Consider the following 20005-nt stretch of genomic DNA (forward strand, 5'->3'; position numbering starts at 1 on the left):
TCGCTGGTGGTGGGTTCCCGAGCAGCTGTGAGGAACAACAAGCTGGCTAGCTGCCATGGTGCACCTCACGCGTTCTACCCCCCACCCCCCCCCCACCCCGCAAGCTTCTCCCGTTTCTTTCCCCACCGATCCCGACTCCCGATCGAAGAGAAGCTGAACACCCGGGAGTGCAGCCCCTCACAGGGAACCTGCCAGGAGCGTACCGCCCGCCCCCCGGCCCGGGCCCCTCACCGGGCCGCGCCCGCGCCCCGCGCCCCAGCACGCACGCGCGCGGTGACGGCCCGGGCGGGCCCCTCCCCAGCGCCGTGAAGCCCGGGCGGCTCGGCCCGGCCCCGCCCCCCTGCGCACGCGCGGCCCGCAGGGGCGGGGGTGTTTGTCTCCCGCCGCCCCGGGGCGGGCGCATGCGCGGCGCAGGCGGCGGGGGGGGCCAGTGAAAACGGGCGGCCGGCGCGCAGGCGCAGGCGGTGCCGCCGCAGCCTGCGCAGGGAGCGTCGGTCGGGGTCGGGGTCGGGACGGGCGCGCTGCCGGGATGGATGAGGACGTGCTGACTACCCTGAAGATCCTCATCATCGGCGAGAGCGGCGTTGGCAAGTCCAGGTGAGGGGGCGCCCGCCTCCCCCAGCCTCTCCTGCCACGACGCGGGACACCGCTCGGGCCCCGCCGCTGCCTCGGAGGCCGCCCGGCCTGGGCGCGTCCTCCCCTGAGGAGGGCCAGGCCCAGCGGGGGGGGGCTTCCACTCCCCTTCTCGGCCGGCCCCCCTGCCGGGGGGAGGCTGCCCCAGCTCGGGGCTGCCGGCCTCCTCCCTAGGCTTCCCCCGGCCGCCGGTCCGCGGCGGGGCTGGGAGAGCTGCTGTCTGTCTGATCCAGTTGGAAACGGAGGGAGCAGCGCTCCGCCGGCCTGGCCGGGGGAATCTGGGCCTCCCTGTGTGCTGTACAGTTTGTGTCGTACAGACATGGGTGCGGCTGTAATCTCCGTAGCACTGTGAGGCTAATCTGGTCCATAATATGTACATGTAGAGTCACAAGTGACACGGCGCTGGGTGTGTGTGTAGGGGGACAGGGACATGTAAAGTAGGCAGCGAAGTAGTTCTGCAACTCTGCCGATTATACTTTTTCTTGAGTACTTTGAGGTTGATTCCCCACTCCACCCCCCATCCCCTGGCCTTTTCACGGCTCTTTTTTAAGCTACCTTTTTTGTCTTTTACTATTTTTTCTTTTAACTTTTTATGTTAGTGCCATAGATTTTAATAAGGGAAGTGGGATATAAATACAGGAGGTCATCTAGGAGCATTCAACAGTAGTCAAGTTAGATTTTCTGTTTTTATGGCAGTAATCAGAGTCTTCTGCTGTGACGCTAAATAACATGTAGGTTACTAATTAGAACAAAGACCCTTTCTTTGTTAAAAATCTTGACAGACATTCTTTTGAGGTAGTTACTGAATTGATGTTCTAGTACCTAGTACGGTAGGCCTCTGGTGACACATGATCCGTGCAAATTTCTTTTAGTTGAGGTCGTCCCTTTTATATGTGGCCATACGGAAGAATTTTTCCTGAGACAATATGTACAGTGTTTTTGTGTACCTATTTAAACGCTTTATTTCTTCACATCAGAAAAGTTCTTAAAAGAGACTTTTACGTAAAGGAAATAAAATTGCTATGAAATAATAGCATGACAGTTGTTCAGGTACAGGAACTTAATATTGAACTGTTCCTGGATTTGTGTCACTTATTACTTGACTAGAAAAGGTCAAGTGTTAAAACTTGTGTTAGTGTGGTGTAGTAAGTGGTTGGAGTCCTGACTTATAAACCAAATGCTGCCTTAAACCTGGTCCCTGTGAGTGTTCAGTACTTTGTAGAAGAGAATATCTGCATATGAAAGAAGGGTGGAGAATGTAGTTGGCTGGGCCTGATGTTTTTGTTCTAGTGGCAGTATGAGGGTTCCATATTTTGTTTGTTTTGAGTGAATCTAGTTTTAGTTTTAGCTAAAAATAGCTGCTCTTAAATAGCATCCTGATACAGTCATCTGAAGGTACCAGTAAAAACCTATGTGCTGTCAATTTTTTTTAATTATTCTTTGGTAAATAAAGCTGCCATTTGGTTTTGGGGTTCTAGAGTCAGGAAAAAGGTTGGTCTGTGGTTAACTTCAGAGTTGTCACCCAGCCTTACTGAAGTAAAGGAATTTCAGTAGTCACTTCTCTGTCAATGCAGGACTGTGTCCAAATGCTAAAAAGGACTTGGCTGCTAAATTCACATGCAAAAAGAGAAGAGAGGAGAGAAAAAAAACCAGGGAGACGAAAAATAAATAGGGCTTTGTTTTGTTTTTCTAGCCTGGAAATGAATAGAAGCTGTCAGTCATAGCAAGCAGCTGCCTGCCACATGGTAATATACACTTGCCACAGATGCATAAGACTGATGATTTTAAAAACTGTATGCAGAGAATCTTTGTCTCTTGCCAAAATATTTATACTTGGCACAAGTACAGTGGCATTATGGGCAGCTCTTTGAGGGACCCTACTATTACAGTGTGAAGTGGTGGTAAATCTTAGTTGTAGCTGTTTTTCTATTGGTAGCAAACATCCATCAGGATAGGAGGAAATGTTGTGCACATGAGAGTCCTTGTCTACAAAACTGCAAAACAATGGTGAGCTAATTCTACTCTTAAACTTCTGTGTCTTTATTTCTCATGATTGTAGTCCTTACTTTGCTGTGTGCCCAGTTCAAGGAATTATTTCTGGGGTGAAAAGCTGACTTGCAATTTTCTTCTCAAGCTTACAGAAATGCCATGTGAGGGAATATGAAACAAAAATAAAATCTTATTTTTGTAGTCAATTCTGGGAGAACGAAAATAGTGTAAGATAGAAGTTAAATGCTTTGAGACGTAGACCATCTGACCGTTCAAGCCACTGATTTGACAACTACTTGTGACACTTTGTTTTCAAAGAGACATAGAATCATTTAGGTTGGAAAAGACCTTTAAGATCGCCAAGTCTGACTATTAACCCAGGGCTGCGAAGTTCACCCCTAAACCATGTCCCTAAGCATCACATCTACATGTTTCTTAATCACTTCTGTATTCAGATACTCAGTAGTAGATGCAGAGAAGAGCTCAGGTCTCTTCTAGCAGAGCATATCTACTGTACTCCTTTGAACTGCTACTATACATCTTTGGGGTTTTTTTGTAGGAGAGAAATTATGGAAAAAATGAAGTGTTTTATTTAGCTGTGTGATCTTACTGTTACTTTCAGAGTTGCAGTTTATAGGCTTCTCAGAAGCTGTGAATATGCTGCGGTAATAGTAACTCCTGTTTTTCTTCCCTCCATATCAGCCTTCTGCTGCGGTTCACAGATGATACGTTTGACCCAGAACTTGCAGCAACAATTGGTGAGTATGTGCTGATGCTACCTTAGAAAAAATTGTAACAACTTCAGTATAGAACTGTAATTTGTTCAGACTTGCCTAACTAGTTGTAAAGTTCAGACATGTCTGCTTCTCTGTAAGGAAAGAATGATGTGGACGCAGATTTAGCATGAGGTGCTAATTGGTGTAGAGTGTTGACTGTACTGGCCTGTAGTTGTCCCTTTTATGCAAAAATACATCCTCGGCTAGGAAGACAGTTATAAATGTCACCTTTCACCGTGAAGGTGGAAGTCATAGGTATGGGCAGTAAAAAGCTCTAGTGGAACAACCTGCAGTTTGCTGCATGCCAGCATTTCAGGCTACAATAGAAATGTAAGAGCTACTGTCGTGTCTCCTACTGATCTATCTCTGCAAGATAGCAGTCAAGTTGTTTGTTTAGTAATAGTGCTGTCCAGAACTCGTGTTCCATGTGATATGATACTTGGTAGCTATCTTAAGAAGACTTAAGACTTTGTTTAGTGGGGAATGTTAGCTCTTAAAACTGTTGACAATACTAGAGTGTACTGGGCTCTGTGTGTTTTCTGCTTTTCTTCTACAGGGAGAAAATTACAATGTGGCTTTTTCTCTCCTACTTAGTAATCAGTTTCTTGGCAGCTAGACTCTTGAGAAAAATGGAAGAGAGCCAGAATCTAGAGCTGCTGGGGAAAAAAACCCAATGATTTGTCATTGCTATGTTGGTATGATACCTATCAACAGTGAAGTCAGTTGTGCTGGAGGCGAGTGACCCTGAATGCAGAATATACTATATAGACAGTTGTCGAAGGAAGCAAAGTGAAACTTCTAAGAATGTCATGCAGCTCTGTGCCAAATTAATAACTGAAGTAATGGAAAATAGAGATGACACTTCCACATAGTGCATTTCAGTTGCAGTTTTTACTTTTTCTGCAGGAAGAGTTCTGACTAAGGACTTCTGTCAAATTTTTTTTTAGTTCCTCTGTTTATAAACAAAGCCAATTCTGTCTAATTGGTTAAGAAGTCAATAAATTAATCTATTTTTCATTAATGTTAATAAGATACAGGAGTACTACTTCATGTAAAGCATTGAGCGGGCAAGAGGAGGAATATAGCCTATTTTTGTTCATTTCATTGCTTGTAGAAAATGAACTTGTGCAAGTATCCCTGCCTCAGTTTATGAGAAAGGATAGTGTGGAAGGAAACAGGAACGGAATAGACCAGGTGGTGAAGATGGCAGTCTTGTATTCCAGCCTAAATAGTTTTGGCATTGTATATACTTCAAATCACATTACCTTCTTGGTATGCCAACTGTGTGGGCCAGGAAGTCAGCACAGAATAGCTACTTTAGCTTTCATGATGTTTTGGATACCAATAGATTAGTCTCAGTGTGGGCATCTTTATTGAGATATGAATTTTTTTTTGTTAATTTTGGTTGGTTTTTTTTCATTCTATTGCTCATGCATAATACTCTTAATGTCAAAAACTGATATTATTGCACTATTTGAGAAACTAAGGAATTATTTCCTGAAGTAACTCTTCCTCCTTAGGGGTTGTCAAACTGCATAAAAGCAGGTATGGAACTAATTGTTGGCAGTAAAATAGCAACAACTCAAGGTTTACTATCGGCAGATCCTACCCTGCCAGCAGTAGGATCTACTAGCAGGTTCTACCTTGTTCTGTTTCTGTTGGGGAAAAGGAGGAAGAGTACTCAATGTGAGCATTACTTCATATAGAGTTTGAGTTCTGAAACAGATATACTAATCTGGAATGAACATCATTAGGCGGGAAAAGGAAGTTTTTAGAGATTGAGCAAACACTGGCCTAGATCACCCTAGCTGTTGGGCCCCTCCTAGCTGGTGTTTGCAGTAGTATTGCAGTAGAGCTAGTGTGACCCCAGCTGTGAAAGTCCTGTAGTATGGTGTGTGGAATCTATTCCACATGAGTGCTCCATTCTTTTTTTTTTCCCCCACTTAACTGGAAAAGGGAACAGAAGCTGGGTCATTCTTACTTATTTTCTTCTTTCCTTTTTTTAAACTACTGGACTGTGGCGTTGCCATTTTTCTGGTGAATGTATTGCTAAGAAGCAACATACTAGCTTTAAATTCAGGGCAAGATTTGTTGTTCATATAAAGTACTTGGAGTGAGTTCTTAAGAGATGACTGTTTCCTACTGCATGAAGACAGGTCCTGGATACCAGTTTCAGGTACTCACAAGATAATGAAATGCCACTTTGTGAATCTTGACCTGGATTTCTTTTTGTGCTAATTAAACACTATTTTGTTTTGAGTTTGGGAATGGAAGAGGCTTTCAAATAATTTTGAGGCTTTCCTATTGAGACTGCAGAGTATGGTGCTTTTCCAAAATGAATGGATTGACTACAAATAATGTCATCTTTCAATGTCATCTATATTCTGACTGCTGAACTGATTAAAGGGACTATATTTTTTTAATTTGAAAACATGCTGTATGTTTAAAAAAACCCCAGACAACTGCACGCAAAACCACAGCACTGGGGAAAGCCTTGGCTCCAGCACAGCTGGTCCCTTGCAGTGACCTGTTGAGATGTGCCTTATCTTCATAGCTTGAACAAACCTACTGGATGCAATTGAAATGAAACCATAATCTATTGTTTTGTGTGTTGGGTTTTTTTTTCTTCAGAGTTTTGTAAAAAATCCTGTGGTACTCTGAGAAGAATAAGCTGCCTTGGGCAAATATTTCAACATTGCAATGTTTTATTCAACCTAGCAGATCGCCTGTCGTCCTTGTGTTCTCTTGAGCATAATTTGTCACCAGGCTTCATCACATGGATCTTACCAGACTCTATATAGCCCAGTATTTTCTGTTGTCCTTACTTGCTTGCTCTTTGTATGAGAGATTCTAGAGAAGCGTTCAGTGCAATCCCTATTTCATAAGTGATGTATTGCACAAATCTGATGTCTTTTAAATTTTTAGCCTTCCTTGCACTTGCATTCCTTCAACTCAAAGTTGTCCGACTTGTCAGTTACCTGCAACACAAATAATGCATTCTAGCTGATTTTGCATTTCCTGTAAAAAAGCATGGCATACTGGCCTAAATGCATGAGCAGCGCAAAGATAGCAGAGCTATTAAGTCTGTAGCATGTTAGTATGTAGTGCCGAGTGTATTTGGCAGAGGTGGTAGGTGTTAACGCACAGGAGTACAGTCCTAGTAGTACTGTCTTGTTTCTGGCTGCCTTCCAAGGCATGACGGAAAGCACTGCCAGCTTTCTGTTGTCAAGGCTGGAAATACTGCGCTTGCAAGCTCAGAACTGATACCTGTCACACAAACATGTCTGTTTCATGGAGTATTTAGAGAACATTAAGTACCCTGTTTGTTCAATTGAACAAGTTTTTCTTGAGCCCTACATTTTTTCTGCTTGCCCTCTTATGGCAGATTGATAAACAAAAACCTAGTTATTTAAAAGATTTTGTTTTGTTAACTGGCTTTTGTATGTATTGACCTCCTTGGTTTACGAAGAATTGATCACTTTAAATGATACATTTTGCTGTGCTATTAGTTAATTTTTATACTTCTGCTTTTCAGTAATCAATCTATAATGCATGGGGTTTATTCAGTAATTTCTTAATTTACCTGCATTGCTCATGCAGACTTTAAAGCATTAGCTTTTAATTTTAAGCAATCAGCAAAGCTAACATGAAAGTGTATATGCATTTTCCATTGAATGGAAATTGCAGAAGTGCCCAGGTGCAAGATACCGAATCTGTTTACTGAATGAGAGAAGGATTCTGTGGCTTCAAGATACACTCAATGTGTTTGTCCTGAGGAAAAAAACATTTTTCTTCTTGAAACTACTTTTGTGTTAAGTATCTGACAGACTTGTAATGTTTGCAGTTACAGGTTTTGATGTCAAGACTACTGGATAAGAGTGCACTGTGAGCTGTTGGATGTCCTGGCTGAGCAATGGTGATTTTTATAGTTTAGAGAAAGAAATGTGCAATTACAGTGGAAGAAGAGATTCTATTAATCTCAAAGTTACTGCTGAGTGGTAAAAAATTTGGTAGGACAAGATGTTCTTTAGGATTGACTTGATTTGCTAGTGTAGCAGACTTCTATGACTAGGTAAGGTTCTGAGAACTGTTGTTTACAACAAAGTTAATAGTGACTATTTTTTCCTGTGAAAGTAACTCTAGATCAATGTACCATCCTTGCGCATGGTGTAGAGCATTATATTACTGCTAAGTTAACTGAAAAACCAGTTCTGTTCAGTTACTTCAAAAGTTAATGTACTTTGGCAAAATTTTACTTGAAATAAAAGAGTATGGGCTTCTTCCAGCCCAGAATGTAGTCTGAAAATCACTTGACACTTCAGGAAACACTAGTGAGCTGAAGCATTGAAACAGTAGAATAAAAATTGTGTGTATTCTTTTTTTAAATAAAGCTCTTTTAAACCTCAGTTACCGTGAAGTCATAAATCTGCCTGCAATGTGCAGTTTCTTAAGCGTCCCCTGTACCCTCTGTAGCTAAGTTGAATGTGTTTTGGCAGCTGTTTGCACTTGCTTGTAATCTGCATGGCCTTGGGAATACAAGTGCAGCACACTTATTATGGGACCCTACTTAAACATTTTGTGTTAGAATAGTTAAACCAGAAATTCTTACTCTTCTAGCAGGTATGATGATATCCATTTTAAGTCAAAGTGTAAAATGTTTGCGGTTAAACTTGAAAGTTGTTCATATAAAGGTATCGGCTTTCCGCAGTACTACGTTTCAGGGCTGCTGCCTGGTGGCGAGTGAGAATCACTCAAAAATAATTGAAGCATACTTCCAGTTACTTGGTATTGGTAACCTAAGGATTAAACTACAGCAGAAGGGATCATAACTCTGCTCAGCCTCTCAAACTGTTATGTGTTGTTATATCATTTAAATTTGTAGCCATTAACATCTTGTCCTTGGCTTGAGTTTTGTGCAGCTTGTCCCTGGGCAAGTGATAGGATGCTAGTTAATTCTTGTGTATTTGAAAAAAAAAAGTGTGTGTGTGTGGCAGATTGTCAGATGTTGAGCTAGATGACTTGCCAACAGCATAACTGTTACCACGTTGTCTGTTTTTTTGTTTGGTCACTTGAGTGTGGTATTGGTGAGACTCTGATGTTCCAGCATCTCTCATGGGGATTCCAGTATCTCCAAATCATCTGAACCTTACTTGATATGTGTGTTAGAGGAATTGCTGTCATCTAACTCTATTTCTCACAGGATAGCAATCATGTAGTAGATGAGTCACTGTCTGTATTGGTTTACCTCCACATGATCGCCTTGATGGGATTTGGTCAGATTGTTTGAGATAGGGAAACAGGGCAAAATAGATATCTGAACTTAGCTTCCTTCTTTATTTTGAAAGTATGTTGTTCCTCAAGACCATGAATGTATTCAAGGGGAACACACACATGAGTAATGAACAGAAAATGAATCCATTTGAATTATAAACTTTGTCCTGGAGTATGTGCTTTAATACAGATATCTATTGTATGCCTTCCATGAAATATTTTTGAGTTCAGTGGCTTAAAAGGCCCTTAGGCTTTTGCAAAAAGCCTGTCAGCAAGAAGACCTTGAGTTTTGGACAAGGTTCGTGAATAACTAATGAAACTTACTCTTCCAGGTCATGTCAAAAGATGACTTATTTTCTGTGTTTGATTTTTTTGTTTGTTTGTTTTCATTTTACTTTTGCTTTCAAAAATAGCTGCAGTCTGTTTGAGGAACTAAAATGTTTTTCCTCGTGTAGGTGTGGACTTCAAGGTGAAAACTATTTCAGTTGATGGCAACAAAGCCAAACTGGCAATATGGGTAAGTGTCTGAAGTTCTTAATGTATTCTTTGCTTTAGGAATAGTGATGGCTTGTATAATGTACAGTTTGTATAGAATCCTTATCTATTTAATGTGAGGGCAATTAGGAGGAGTGGAAGGTTAATACTGAATGATTCAGAAGGTGGAATGAACTGTGGGACAGCTGGCCAACGGGGTAATTCTGTTGCCTATGAGCTGCTTCTGCAGCATGGATGCCAGGTCTGGTTGCAGTAAGAGTAGAGAAAAGGAGGAGTAAAATGGCACTGTGTCAGTTGGACTTTAAAACAGTGTATGTGGCTATTCCTAGATTATTTTTTTAATGAGTAATTAATTTTTTAACTTCTAAAGAGCTGTTGCTGATCTGAGACTTCCCTGTATACATTGTTTTCATCTGTACTTGACAGGTTTTAAAATAAGCTTCTTAACCTAAATGTTTTAGGCAAAATTTAGTAGTGTATTTATAGGTTAAGAATTACTGTTCCATGCTCAAATGTTACCTCTTGAAACAATTTTTAGCCTAAAAACTTCCTAGCCATTATATAAAGACTTTTATAGGCTTGAGGTCAGTGTTACTTGTAGCAGATGCAGCTAAAAGAGGGAGAGGCAGTGTATGTAATCTTAGCCTTAGACTGCTCAACGTCTACTCTAGTTAAAAGTAGAACTTCTGAATTCATGGCAGGTGAAGAAAGAAAATGTATGTCCAAGCTTGTTTTAAACATTCTCCATTCTGCAAACCAGCCCCCACACTTGTATGACTTGAAGCATCTTTTGAATATTCAGACCCAGTTGTGACTTCTTGTAGCAAGCAAGAATAAAACCTTGTTTCATATATAAGCAAGATACCTGACCTTTACTTCCTTGAGAAATAGTAGGAAAATGTGAAATACATATTGCAATACTTCTGTTGCTTTGAGGGGATTTCATACCTTGACTGACAAACAGGGCTTATGCCTTATTGTGACAAAAGTAATCATCGCTGAAATAAATGGGTTTGACAAGAAAATAACTGGAACAACTTGACAAACAAACACATAGGAGGAAAACTAGACGGATGGCAGAATGATGAGTAATCATGGGATGAAAAATACTACATAGGACTAGTTTAGGGTTTATCTTCTTTCATGTTGGTGAATATGGATAAATTGTTCTGAGGTAAACTGGAAGAGAAAAGATTCTGAAGGTGTATCATGACACAAAACTAGTTTGAGATGTTTGGGATGGTCTCAGTGACTTGTAGAAGGTTGGAAGTCCAGTTCAGTTTTTCAGGTTCTTTGGCAGGGAACTGTTTTGAATCCACAGTGTTTCATGTGTTGCTTTTAACCTGTGGTAACCTGGATGAAGTTATTTAAACTTCCTGTGCATAAAGTCTCCAGTGAGTGTGCACTATAACTTGTCTCTGATAAGAAGACAGCATTCTAATATCTGGGTTTTTTTGCAGAGCTGTTGGCACCTTAAATTTGAGGATGTAAATTCAGCTTTACTTAAAACTAGAAAAACCTCTGACTTATTTCTGCTTCTGCTGTGTCATAGCATGTTAAATGCATTTACCCTGGCACTGAATCAAATTTAATTGGATCAAAGTGATTAAAGTGAGGGAACTAGTTTTGTTGCCGTGGGTTTTGATGCTTGTTAGGAAGTCTTAATTAGTACTGCAGCTTTGCTTCTTTCTTAGGGATTGCTGCTGTATTAGCTGCAGATCAAATGCTTCTGCAGAAGTGGTTGTCTTACTGCTACATAGTCCAGTTATTTACAGCACCTAACGGTTTAAAGGTGTTTCCCAGGATAAGCTACATAAAAACTCAAAGTTAACATGCAGTAAAACAGCAGGGGAGAGTATCAGCTCAGTTAATCTGATAGTGGAATGTACTTTGAATCTTACTTTGTATGTTCATTACAAACAGAATACCTGAGAGCTAAACTGGATTCTGCTCATTCTGAATAATGGAACTTTCTGAATGTCTTTTTAGGATACTGCAGGTCAGGAGCGGTTCAGGACACTAACACCCAGTTACTACAGAGGTGCACAAGGTGTTATCCTCGGTAAGTGTAGCTTTGATGCCATTTGGAATAAGTTTGTGGGTTTCTCATGCATTGGAGTTACATAAACTCACGTAACCTTTCTATAATACCTAACTGGTATTGAAAAATCATTGTATCTGTGTTGAACAACTTCTGTATTAAAGGATCCTGAATTTGTTGTCTGACCTCTTTCTCACATGGTCAGTCTCATTGGCCTGAGAACCACTGATTTTTGCATGAGATTAAAAACTACTGCTATTTGAAGGGATAGCTTGGAGCTTTTCCTGCTGACAGGAATTTGCCTTTTATTTATTACTTTTGGTTTTTTGTCTGTGCTTACTAGCCCAGAGTAAAAAATAAATCAATTTTATTTTTCTTTTCTCCTGGGTGTATTCTTTCTGTATTGGTGTATATATATGGCTTTCTGTCTTTCTTCTTCCTGTTCCTTGTTCTTAATGAAATTAATACAAACACTGGAGTCCGACTGGAATTTTTTGCTATTTGTGTCTCTATACTGATGGGATATTACACAGTCAGAATCACTTAGAAAAGGCTACCTGCTAGCATAAAAAGCATCAGTCTGTGTAGGAGAAACTCTGGCCAAAGCCCGTAACTGCAGCTTCACAGGGAAGCCTCTTGCTTTTCTTTTGTGTATGGAAACATGTTAACTAGGCACTGAGCTCTGAAGTTCTGCTTCTCCACTGCTAGAAGTGAAGAGCTGACTAAAGTAAGGGCAGGGAAGTAAGTTTTAATTTATTTTTTTTTGAAGTTGTCTGACTTGAGAGATTCTTGGTAAGGTATTGTGTCCAGTTAAATTGTTTCATTTAGAATAACCTCTGTCATGACTCTTCCTGGTAGGTTTTGTTTTGTATGTACTATTTCTCAAGTCTGGGTTGCATTATCATCCTGGTATAGGGAGATGCTGTCAAAGCATGTCTTATTGAGTCACTTAATTGCTGGCACTGAACCTGTCACTTCCTGTTGAAAGCTGTAAAAGTAAATAAGCACTGTTGGGGAGCTAGCAAGTCCTGCTGTTGAGATTTGCTTTCTCATTTTATTTAATAATCTCCTGATTTGTTTCTTTGTTAAATGACTTCATAAAAATAAGGTTGTTTCATGCAGGCCAAGCTGTAGACTTGAGTGAAACCAACTATTTATGCCTGTGTGCATATGGGATATGAGAATGAAGGAAAAAGTACTTTCATAGCTTGAAATGGTAGCTATTAGATAGTTGCTGGATAGTGCATTTTAGGTTTAATAAAGTCTGCTTTTTGTCTGCCCTTTCTGCTCCTAGCATGGCTTATTAGTTATATCCCGCACAAATGCTAAATAGTTTGAAACACTGAAATGCTGAAAACGCAGCACTGGTTCGGTAATATTTGTGAAGATTTGGTGATCGGGTCACTTTCTTTTCTTTTTTTAGCCAAATCAGTAGCATAGCAGTGCTGTTAAGTCTTAACTATCACTAACTCAGTGCAGAAGTTTATGCCATCCTCTTTGCATATCTTTTGTGTAGTGAAGTTAAGTATTCTACCTCAGGATCTGTCTGCAAGTTAGAATATTTTTGGAAAATGATAATCTCTAGCCTGTAAGCTTGGATGTCAAGATAAATTAGTCTACTAATAATTAGATACTAACTAACTAATTAGATAAATTAGACTACTCTCAATAGATGACTGAATCTTATAGTTGTTCCGCATTAGTATCATCAGTTATTTGAGCTGTTGGATGTTCAACATTTTTCCTATTATTGTCTTGCTGTAGTAAGTAAAATGGAATCTTTAGGACTCCTTCAGTTTTCTTATTCAAAAAAACATAATTTTTGCTCTTTTTTAACATAAACTGTATTCCTTGGAAAAATATTGTGGAAAAAATATTGCTGATGTCTTTCAGTTTATGATGTCACCAGAAGAGATACTTTTGTCAAGCTGGATAACTGGTTAAATGAACTGGAAACATACTGCACAAGGAATGACATAGTGAAAATGCTAGTTGGAAACAAGATTGATAAGGTAATCAAATTCAACTGCTTTAAGTAATCTGTTGGTGTATTTTGTTAATAATGCATATTAATGCTGCTTCTTATTCTAGGAAAACCGTGAAGTTGACAGAAATGAAGGTCTCAAATTCGCAAGAAAACATTCCATGTTGTTCATAGGTATGTTATAGATATTTGCAGGGATCTTACTTGATTTTTGTTACATAATGAAAAATACCATCTGTAGGACAGATAGTCTTTATATGTATGATCCAATTGATGATATTTCTCAGCTGCAGTAGATAGAAAGGCAATAGGTTTTCCCATTATTTTTTTTTAAATTCTCCCTAAATATATCCAGATATCTCTTCTAACTGTGGACATGTGTATTGAAATTCATGAGGATTAAGGGCAGAATGCAGCTCTACTGTAGTTTGATAAAACCTGTTTGGGGTTTTGTCTGACTTCTTTTCCCAGCTGACTTGCTAAATTAATAACAGAAGCAAAATGAAAGAGGGGGAATTGGTACTAGCGGCCAGCTTTCAGTATAGCAAAAGAGGTGGCACTTGACAGAAACCTGTATTAGATCTGGGATGTAAAAATAGGTAGGAATATAATCAATGGATAAATGGTGGGTGGGATTGAATAATGACATAATCATGACTGGAGCAAATATGTTAGTCTCCTATTGCTGCATAATGAGATGGGTCTTGTGGGCAAAGCTTTGTAGTAAATTAAAGTGGGTTGTGAAGTGATGCTTTATGCATAAATTTGTTGTGTGTTTCATTTGAGGATCAGCAGGGACCACTACTCCAGTAGCAGAGCAGTTCACTGACATGTCCTGTACTTGGACTTATGTTCTTCCTGTCTGACTAATGGTGTATTTTGTCTAGTACTTTGCAGTGTTTCTTTTTGGCTACAGTGTCATATATGGAAGGAGTAGTTAAATTTAAGGCACAAGCTGTTAAGTGGATGAAAGGTGGAAAGAAACATGAAAATTAAACTAACTGAAGATATGTATCTGCATGCTACATATGCGAAGTATGTGCATGACTGTGTAGAAGAACAGGGCAAGCCCTAGTGGGACTGAACAGTTTCAGATGGTAACTGTGGCTCTCATAACATAGCCTGTCAGCATATTTCTTGGTCTTAGCCAGAGTAAGGCTCCTGAGTGAATTTACCTAGAATTCTGCTAACTGCAGAAGAAATGTGATCTCTTACTGGCTTTTATCAGTTGAGTTGTATCATGGAGGCTGACCCAGAATCCTGTAGTATGGATCCTTGTTTCTTACGGTACGGTGGTACTTCGGTTATGGCTAATATACAAAACTGAAATGCAGAAGAGCAACCAAGTTTATCAGACACCTTAAGTAGAGCCCTCTTTCCTACTGAAGTGCGTTTCACACTAAGATAAAGCTAAGCTATAGCTGTCTCTATATTCTAGTGACATTCAACTTGGAAGCTCTTCTATTAAGAGTCTTGAGGTGCTGCCTTATGTGGTGACAGATAGCATACCTACTAATTCTGGCAGTGCTATGTTGTTATAGAATATAATGTAGAGTTGTAAGTCTAGGTTAGGCTGAGAATTAACTGAAAGAAATACTAAAGAAGTTACTAGAAGCTATGCTGACACTTAACTTCTTGTGTCCCTTCTCCAGAGGCAAGTGCAAAAACCTGTGACGGTGTACAGTGTGCCTTTGAAGAACTTGTTGAAAAAATCATTCAGACTCCTGGACTGTGGGAGAGTGAGAGCCAAAACAGAGGTGTGAAGTTATCAAACAAGGAAGAAGGATATGGAGGAGGAGGAGCATGTGGTGGATATTGTTCTATGTTATAAACTTTGGGAAGCTTATTCTTTGCGTATTTAAACAGATAGTGACATCCTTCTGTACATAAATTCATTAAATGCTATTTTTAGGGACCTTGCAGTTTGCACATATTTGTTTTGTATCATGGCAGTGAACACTTGTAGGAAAAATGTTCTGCAGCTTTCAGTTTGAAAATGTTATGGTAAGCATGCCCAGTTTGCAATCTTCAGGTTTTTATAAGTAGCATAAATAATGTGCAAGAACAAATGCACTAAAAATTTTATGACTGTATACATTCATTGTTTAACTATTCCAAACAAATCCATCTAGCAGAGATACATTACTGCATTGTATGTTCTTTGTCTTATTTTTAAATACCCTTGAAATTATAGAACTATATAGTGTGCACAGATCTTGAAACCAGTGTGAGCTATAAATGTTACATTTCATCTCTTCTAGTAAATGCTATTTTATGGTATTAAAAACAGCAAAATTGTACAGTTCTTAGACAAATCTGCTAAATTTTTGTCTTTCAGCAGAGCTGTCTAAAATACAAATTGGCAAAGGCCATTGTTGGTATCAGCACCTTCTTGAAGAGATGCTTTGAAAGCTTCCTTTCCTTTTTTCTTTTTAATCATCACTTCAGTTTATGGCTTAACTGGAGTTTTAATCCTGTGATATTTATATACTAAATTTGTGGTACTCTTGCACTCTAGGTTTTTACAATGCGGTCTACTTTAGACTTACTGTAGAAAGGCTTTGTTATTGGCAAGGGGTCTGAATGACATCTTTGTTCTTTCATTGTTAATCAGTTTGGCACACTTCAGTACGGATGCCTAATTTTCCTAAATGTTTGCAATATAACTTTTATCTCAAACTGTAGCTCACTGTGGCTGTGAAGATCTCTCACGTCTGCTTTGTGCGGCTACTCGTTCAGAAATAAAACTTCTGTCACAGACACAGAACTTGGATCTCTGTATGGAAAAATACTATTGCAATGAGTATTCACTTGAATTTACTGTATCAAAGCTAATAGTTTGTTTCAGAAGACTTGTATAGACTAATAAATTTTTTTCCACAGTATTCAACTTTTCTAACCACTTCCTATTGTAGAGTTGTATATTTTCTAGCACATAACAGTTTAAACAAGGTCACTTCTTACGGACAAATTATTTCTGATTTCTGAAGGGCAAGACAAGGATGCTGGGTGTTTGTTTTTTTTTTAAAATAATCATATAGTGCAATCAGTAACTGAACTATTGGGCAGTTTCTTGTACATACAGTGAAAGACAGTACCTCTTATTACTGCAAGGTTTTGTGTAAAGGTCAGCATACATGATCTGTATTTCGCAGCAGGTCTTGGCTGCGTCTGTTAAAATACACTTTATTCTTCACATGGAAACTGTTTTCTATTCTGTTTTACACTTGCTAGAAAACAATACCAAAACTTGAAGACTTAACCATGCTAGTTGTTTTTACCAATTATTGTATCTATAGTATTGTTGATGTAGTAGGATAATTTAAATATGTAAATGTAATTAATATTAAATATACATTCATATTGTATTAAAATGTTAGCTTTGTATTACTGTTTCATGCAGAATATGTGGTCTGAGCAAATCTTGTTTGTTAGCATTGAGATCAAAGGATTTTGGTTTTTGTAGGCTAGCAACAGAGGAAACTTGTAGGAGCAGTCAAACTCAGAATAATTTATTTTAGTAAGTTTTCAGTAATATTGGGCAAGTATCATAAGGCTGGCAGATGCCTGTAATGTATTTCCTTACCTGTTTTTCCCCTAGTGTGGGTGCATCCCTGTGGTGAGAAGAGACTGAATTTTCAGTGTCTCACAAAAGGTCCTTTTATCACAGGACCTGGATTCATCTTTTGCCCTGCCTTTGCCAGATCTGACAGCCCTTGTCAAAGGGAGGAACTGCAGGGCACTCTGAATAGCGGGCATTGTTCTGCAAAAGAATCAAGTCATTTTCTCTTTCCTGTGCAAAATTTTTCTGAGAGGACTCTTCTGAAACAGCGTATTTTGTGAGACAAAGCAGTTAGACAGCTCTCTATTTTTTTTTTTTAAAGCAGATGTTTTCTAATTGAGTTGCAGCTTGATTGTCCATCTTCTTCATCTTTTAAGCATGTTTGGTTATGTCCCTGAAAAACGGCTTTTCCTAGGGTCTTATCTCCTTTCATCATTGTTCTGTCAAGGAGCAGTGTACTGGAGGGTTGGGTTCCTGTGCTTCCAATATTTGTCAGAGTAAGTTTAAGAACAATTATTTTTACTTTTTTTTTTTAATATCCTTCCTCTTCTCTATCCCTTTTTTGTGGGGGTGGGGTGAGAGCTGCTGTCTTTACTTTCAAAGTGAAGACTTTGCAGGTCAGAACTATCACCATTATCTCCATCTCCAAGTGCGCTTTCACGGTTGTAGATGTAATGCAAGTATATCTGAAACTATTGCAAGTCGTATCATTAACCTCTGCTTAATACTGTATTCAAGCCTGTGTCTTTGCGGAGTATTGAGTATTGCAATCAGAGAAGTAAGCGCAAGAAATTCTTCAGTCTACCTCAGTAGGTAGCTGAGGGATAATGGAGATGGCTATTGTTTACTCTCCATCAAGTAATGGGAATGTGTCCATTTCCATGGCAGGTAGTCTTACAAGAAAATACTAAACCAGAATGAGGTAACTGAGAAATCTTACATGATCATGGAAGACTGTTGAACTGAAGTTGTTTCCAGTTCATTTACTCTGTAGTCAATACTAAAAAATTTAAGTACTTGCGGCTGACAGAGGCTTTCTGTAGTCTTTACGCTAGCCTGGAAGAATATGGTATAGCAGTTGCATCAGGAGGTGGGACAGGCTTCTGGTGGAGATTTCAAGAGGCTTTTATTTATTTTATTGCTAGCAGGGCTTTTATCCAAACTACAGCATCACTTTTCCTATTCTGCTGCAATAATGAGATCAACAGCCGGCTCAGAGTAAGTCTTCATAAAATGAAAACGTGAGTTCAGTAAGTCCCCAAACAATACCAATGACTGTCTCATCAGCCTTGGCAGAACTTCAGGAAACAGAGGTGGTCTTGCTGCCATCACATACCACAGTGGTAATTACTCTGTATACTTCATTTGGTTAGTTCCCTTGTTTGCCAGTAACCTGGTATATAGTGAACAACAGCAATCCTTCTAATCTTGCCCCATAGTTTAGTGTAATAATTCTATGTTTTCAGGCTGAATGCAATGCACATTTTCAAACACTTGCAAAACTTGAGCAGCCTGTGTTGTGATCCGCACCAGTTACTGCTATTTAACTACTGGAAGATTGATACAAATGTTCAAGGTGCTGCCTCCAGCCTATATATGCTATCTTGTTCAAAGCTCCTGCAGTAGTTTTCAGCATGTTGCAGTCCTTCATGAAGATGTCAATAAGCAAGGCTTCTTGATGTTGCTGGACAAATCATCGCATGGTTTTCAGAGCTAGCTGAGCCTTCAAGGGCAAAATGTAAGGTGTTTTTCCTGATCACTTTTCAACAGCATTAGCTTTTTTTGGAGCGAGGGAAGAGGTAAGCTCTCCATTAAAACTGTTCCAAGTTTTGTAAGGTTTCCATGTACCTTCCTCCTGAGTACCTGTGGCACCGTAATTAAAAATCAATTAGGCATTATGCAGGGGAAAAAACCTGGAGAAGGCAGGTTTCTGAACTGCTGTGTGCTTATGTTCTGTGGCTGACTTTAATGCAAGAGTAAGAAGTTTTGTCCTTGTGCCTGAGAAACATCTGGTCCTTTCTGTTGGAGTGAAAATGGTCATGGTGATTAACTGAAGATTTTTCTTGTACTACTAGTTTCTATAGCATCTATGCACATTTTACATACAATGATAGTGAAATTCTTAGTGAAATTCTAGAACTCTTAGGCTCTAGTTCTTTATTTTTGAAGCATAAAAAACCCCCACAACTCAGAACAACCCTTAAAGTGTCAAATCATGCTTGGAAGGAAATCTAGAGTTTTCTGTGTAATTGGCTCTGGATTTACTTGGTTCTGGGAACAAGTCTGGATCCTTTTGATGGCAATGCTTGGTTCCCAGTTCTCAGTGCACGTCAGACTGGACTTTCTGATATGAGGAGTGTCGCTATCAGGATGTTCTTGACAGCATGAAACTTCTTCAACATACCTAGATCTGGAGCTTCTAATTACTAAGAACTAGGAGCAAAGCTGTAAACTGGGGTTCAGGGAGGAGCTGTAGCAGCTGCCTGAACTGTGAAGGCAGTTTTAATAATATATAACACATCTAATGTCTAACACATACTATAATAAATAATACAGAGTAAGCATATTTAATATAAATATCAGATATACTTTGTTAATACTTCAAAATATATAATCTTATAAACCTAATTTATATATTAATATTTTATATTGGTTAAGGATTATGTATCATCTCTGAACTTCAGCTTCAAACACAATGAATGGTTTTAATTCGGGGTAGGTATGACCTGTGGGCAGGTGTCATCCAGAAAAACAGAAGGAAGGATGCCTATAGAAGGAAGAGTTAGGCTTTGTATACTGGTAATGGTTGAGCCTGGTATGAAATCAAAGCTGAAGTTAGAGATTGACTGGGTACTCAGGGTGCCAGAGGTCAGAGATCACATCTGCCTAGATGTGATTTGACTTGGATTTTCGTCCTGAACAGTATGCTGAACACTGATGAAATGGTTGAGGTTCGAAGGGGGCTCTGGAGGTCATCTGGTCCAACCCCCCTGCTAAGATAGAGGCTAGAGCCAGTTGTGCAGGACTGTGTCCAGACAGCTTCTGAGTATCTCCAAGGAGGGGGACTCTACAACCTCCCTGGGCAACTTGCGCCAGTGCTCAGTCACCCTCACAGTGAAAAACTGTTTCCTGATAGTCAGCTGGAACCTCCTGTGTTCCAGTTTGTGCCCGTTGCCTCTTGTCCTGCCACTGGGCACCACTGAAAAAAACCTGGTTCCATCCTCTCTGCAACCTCCCTTCAGATGTTTAGATAC

At 39.6% G+C, this 20005-nt stretch overlaps 1 protein-coding gene across 1 annotated transcript; it reads left to right on the forward strand.

Moving 5' to 3' along the window:
- The first annotated feature begins 434 nt into the window (after nucleotides 1-434).
- RAB18 (RAB18, member RAS oncogene family) lies at nucleotides 435-16576 on the forward strand. Its single transcript, XM_055805808.1, has 7 exons — nucleotides 435-597; nucleotides 3325-3380; nucleotides 9125-9186; nucleotides 11154-11226; nucleotides 13099-13217; nucleotides 13297-13363; nucleotides 14842-16576. The coding sequence occupies exons 1-7, from the start codon at nucleotides 530-532 to the stop codon at nucleotides 15018-15020; spliced, it is 624 nt and encodes a 207-aa protein (XP_055661783.1). The 5' UTR covers nucleotides 435-529; the 3' UTR covers nucleotides 15021-16576.
- The last annotated feature ends 3429 nt before the right edge of the window (nucleotides 16577-20005 follow it).

Source organism: Falco peregrinus, chromosome 5, assembly GCF_023634155.1.
Source record: "Falco peregrinus isolate bFalPer1 chromosome 5, bFalPer1.pri, whole genome shotgun sequence".
Taxonomy (NCBI): Eukaryota; Metazoa; Chordata; class Aves; order Falconiformes; family Falconidae; genus Falco; species Falco peregrinus.

Bases quoted from the DNA above. Each gene is read 5' to 3' on its own strand.
- RAB18 (XM_055805808.1), top strand. From the start codon at position 530: ATGGATGAGGACGTGCTGACTACCCTGAAGATCCTCATCATCGGCGAG. The intron at 9,187-11,153 runs GTAAGTGTCTGA...ATGTCTTTTTAG, and splicing joins AAGCCAAACTGGCAATATGG to GATACTGCAGGTCAGGAGCG. The intron at 11,227-13,098 runs GTAAGTGTAGCT...GATGTCTTTCAG, and splicing joins TGCACAAGGTGTTATCCTCG to TTTATGATGTCACCAGAAGA.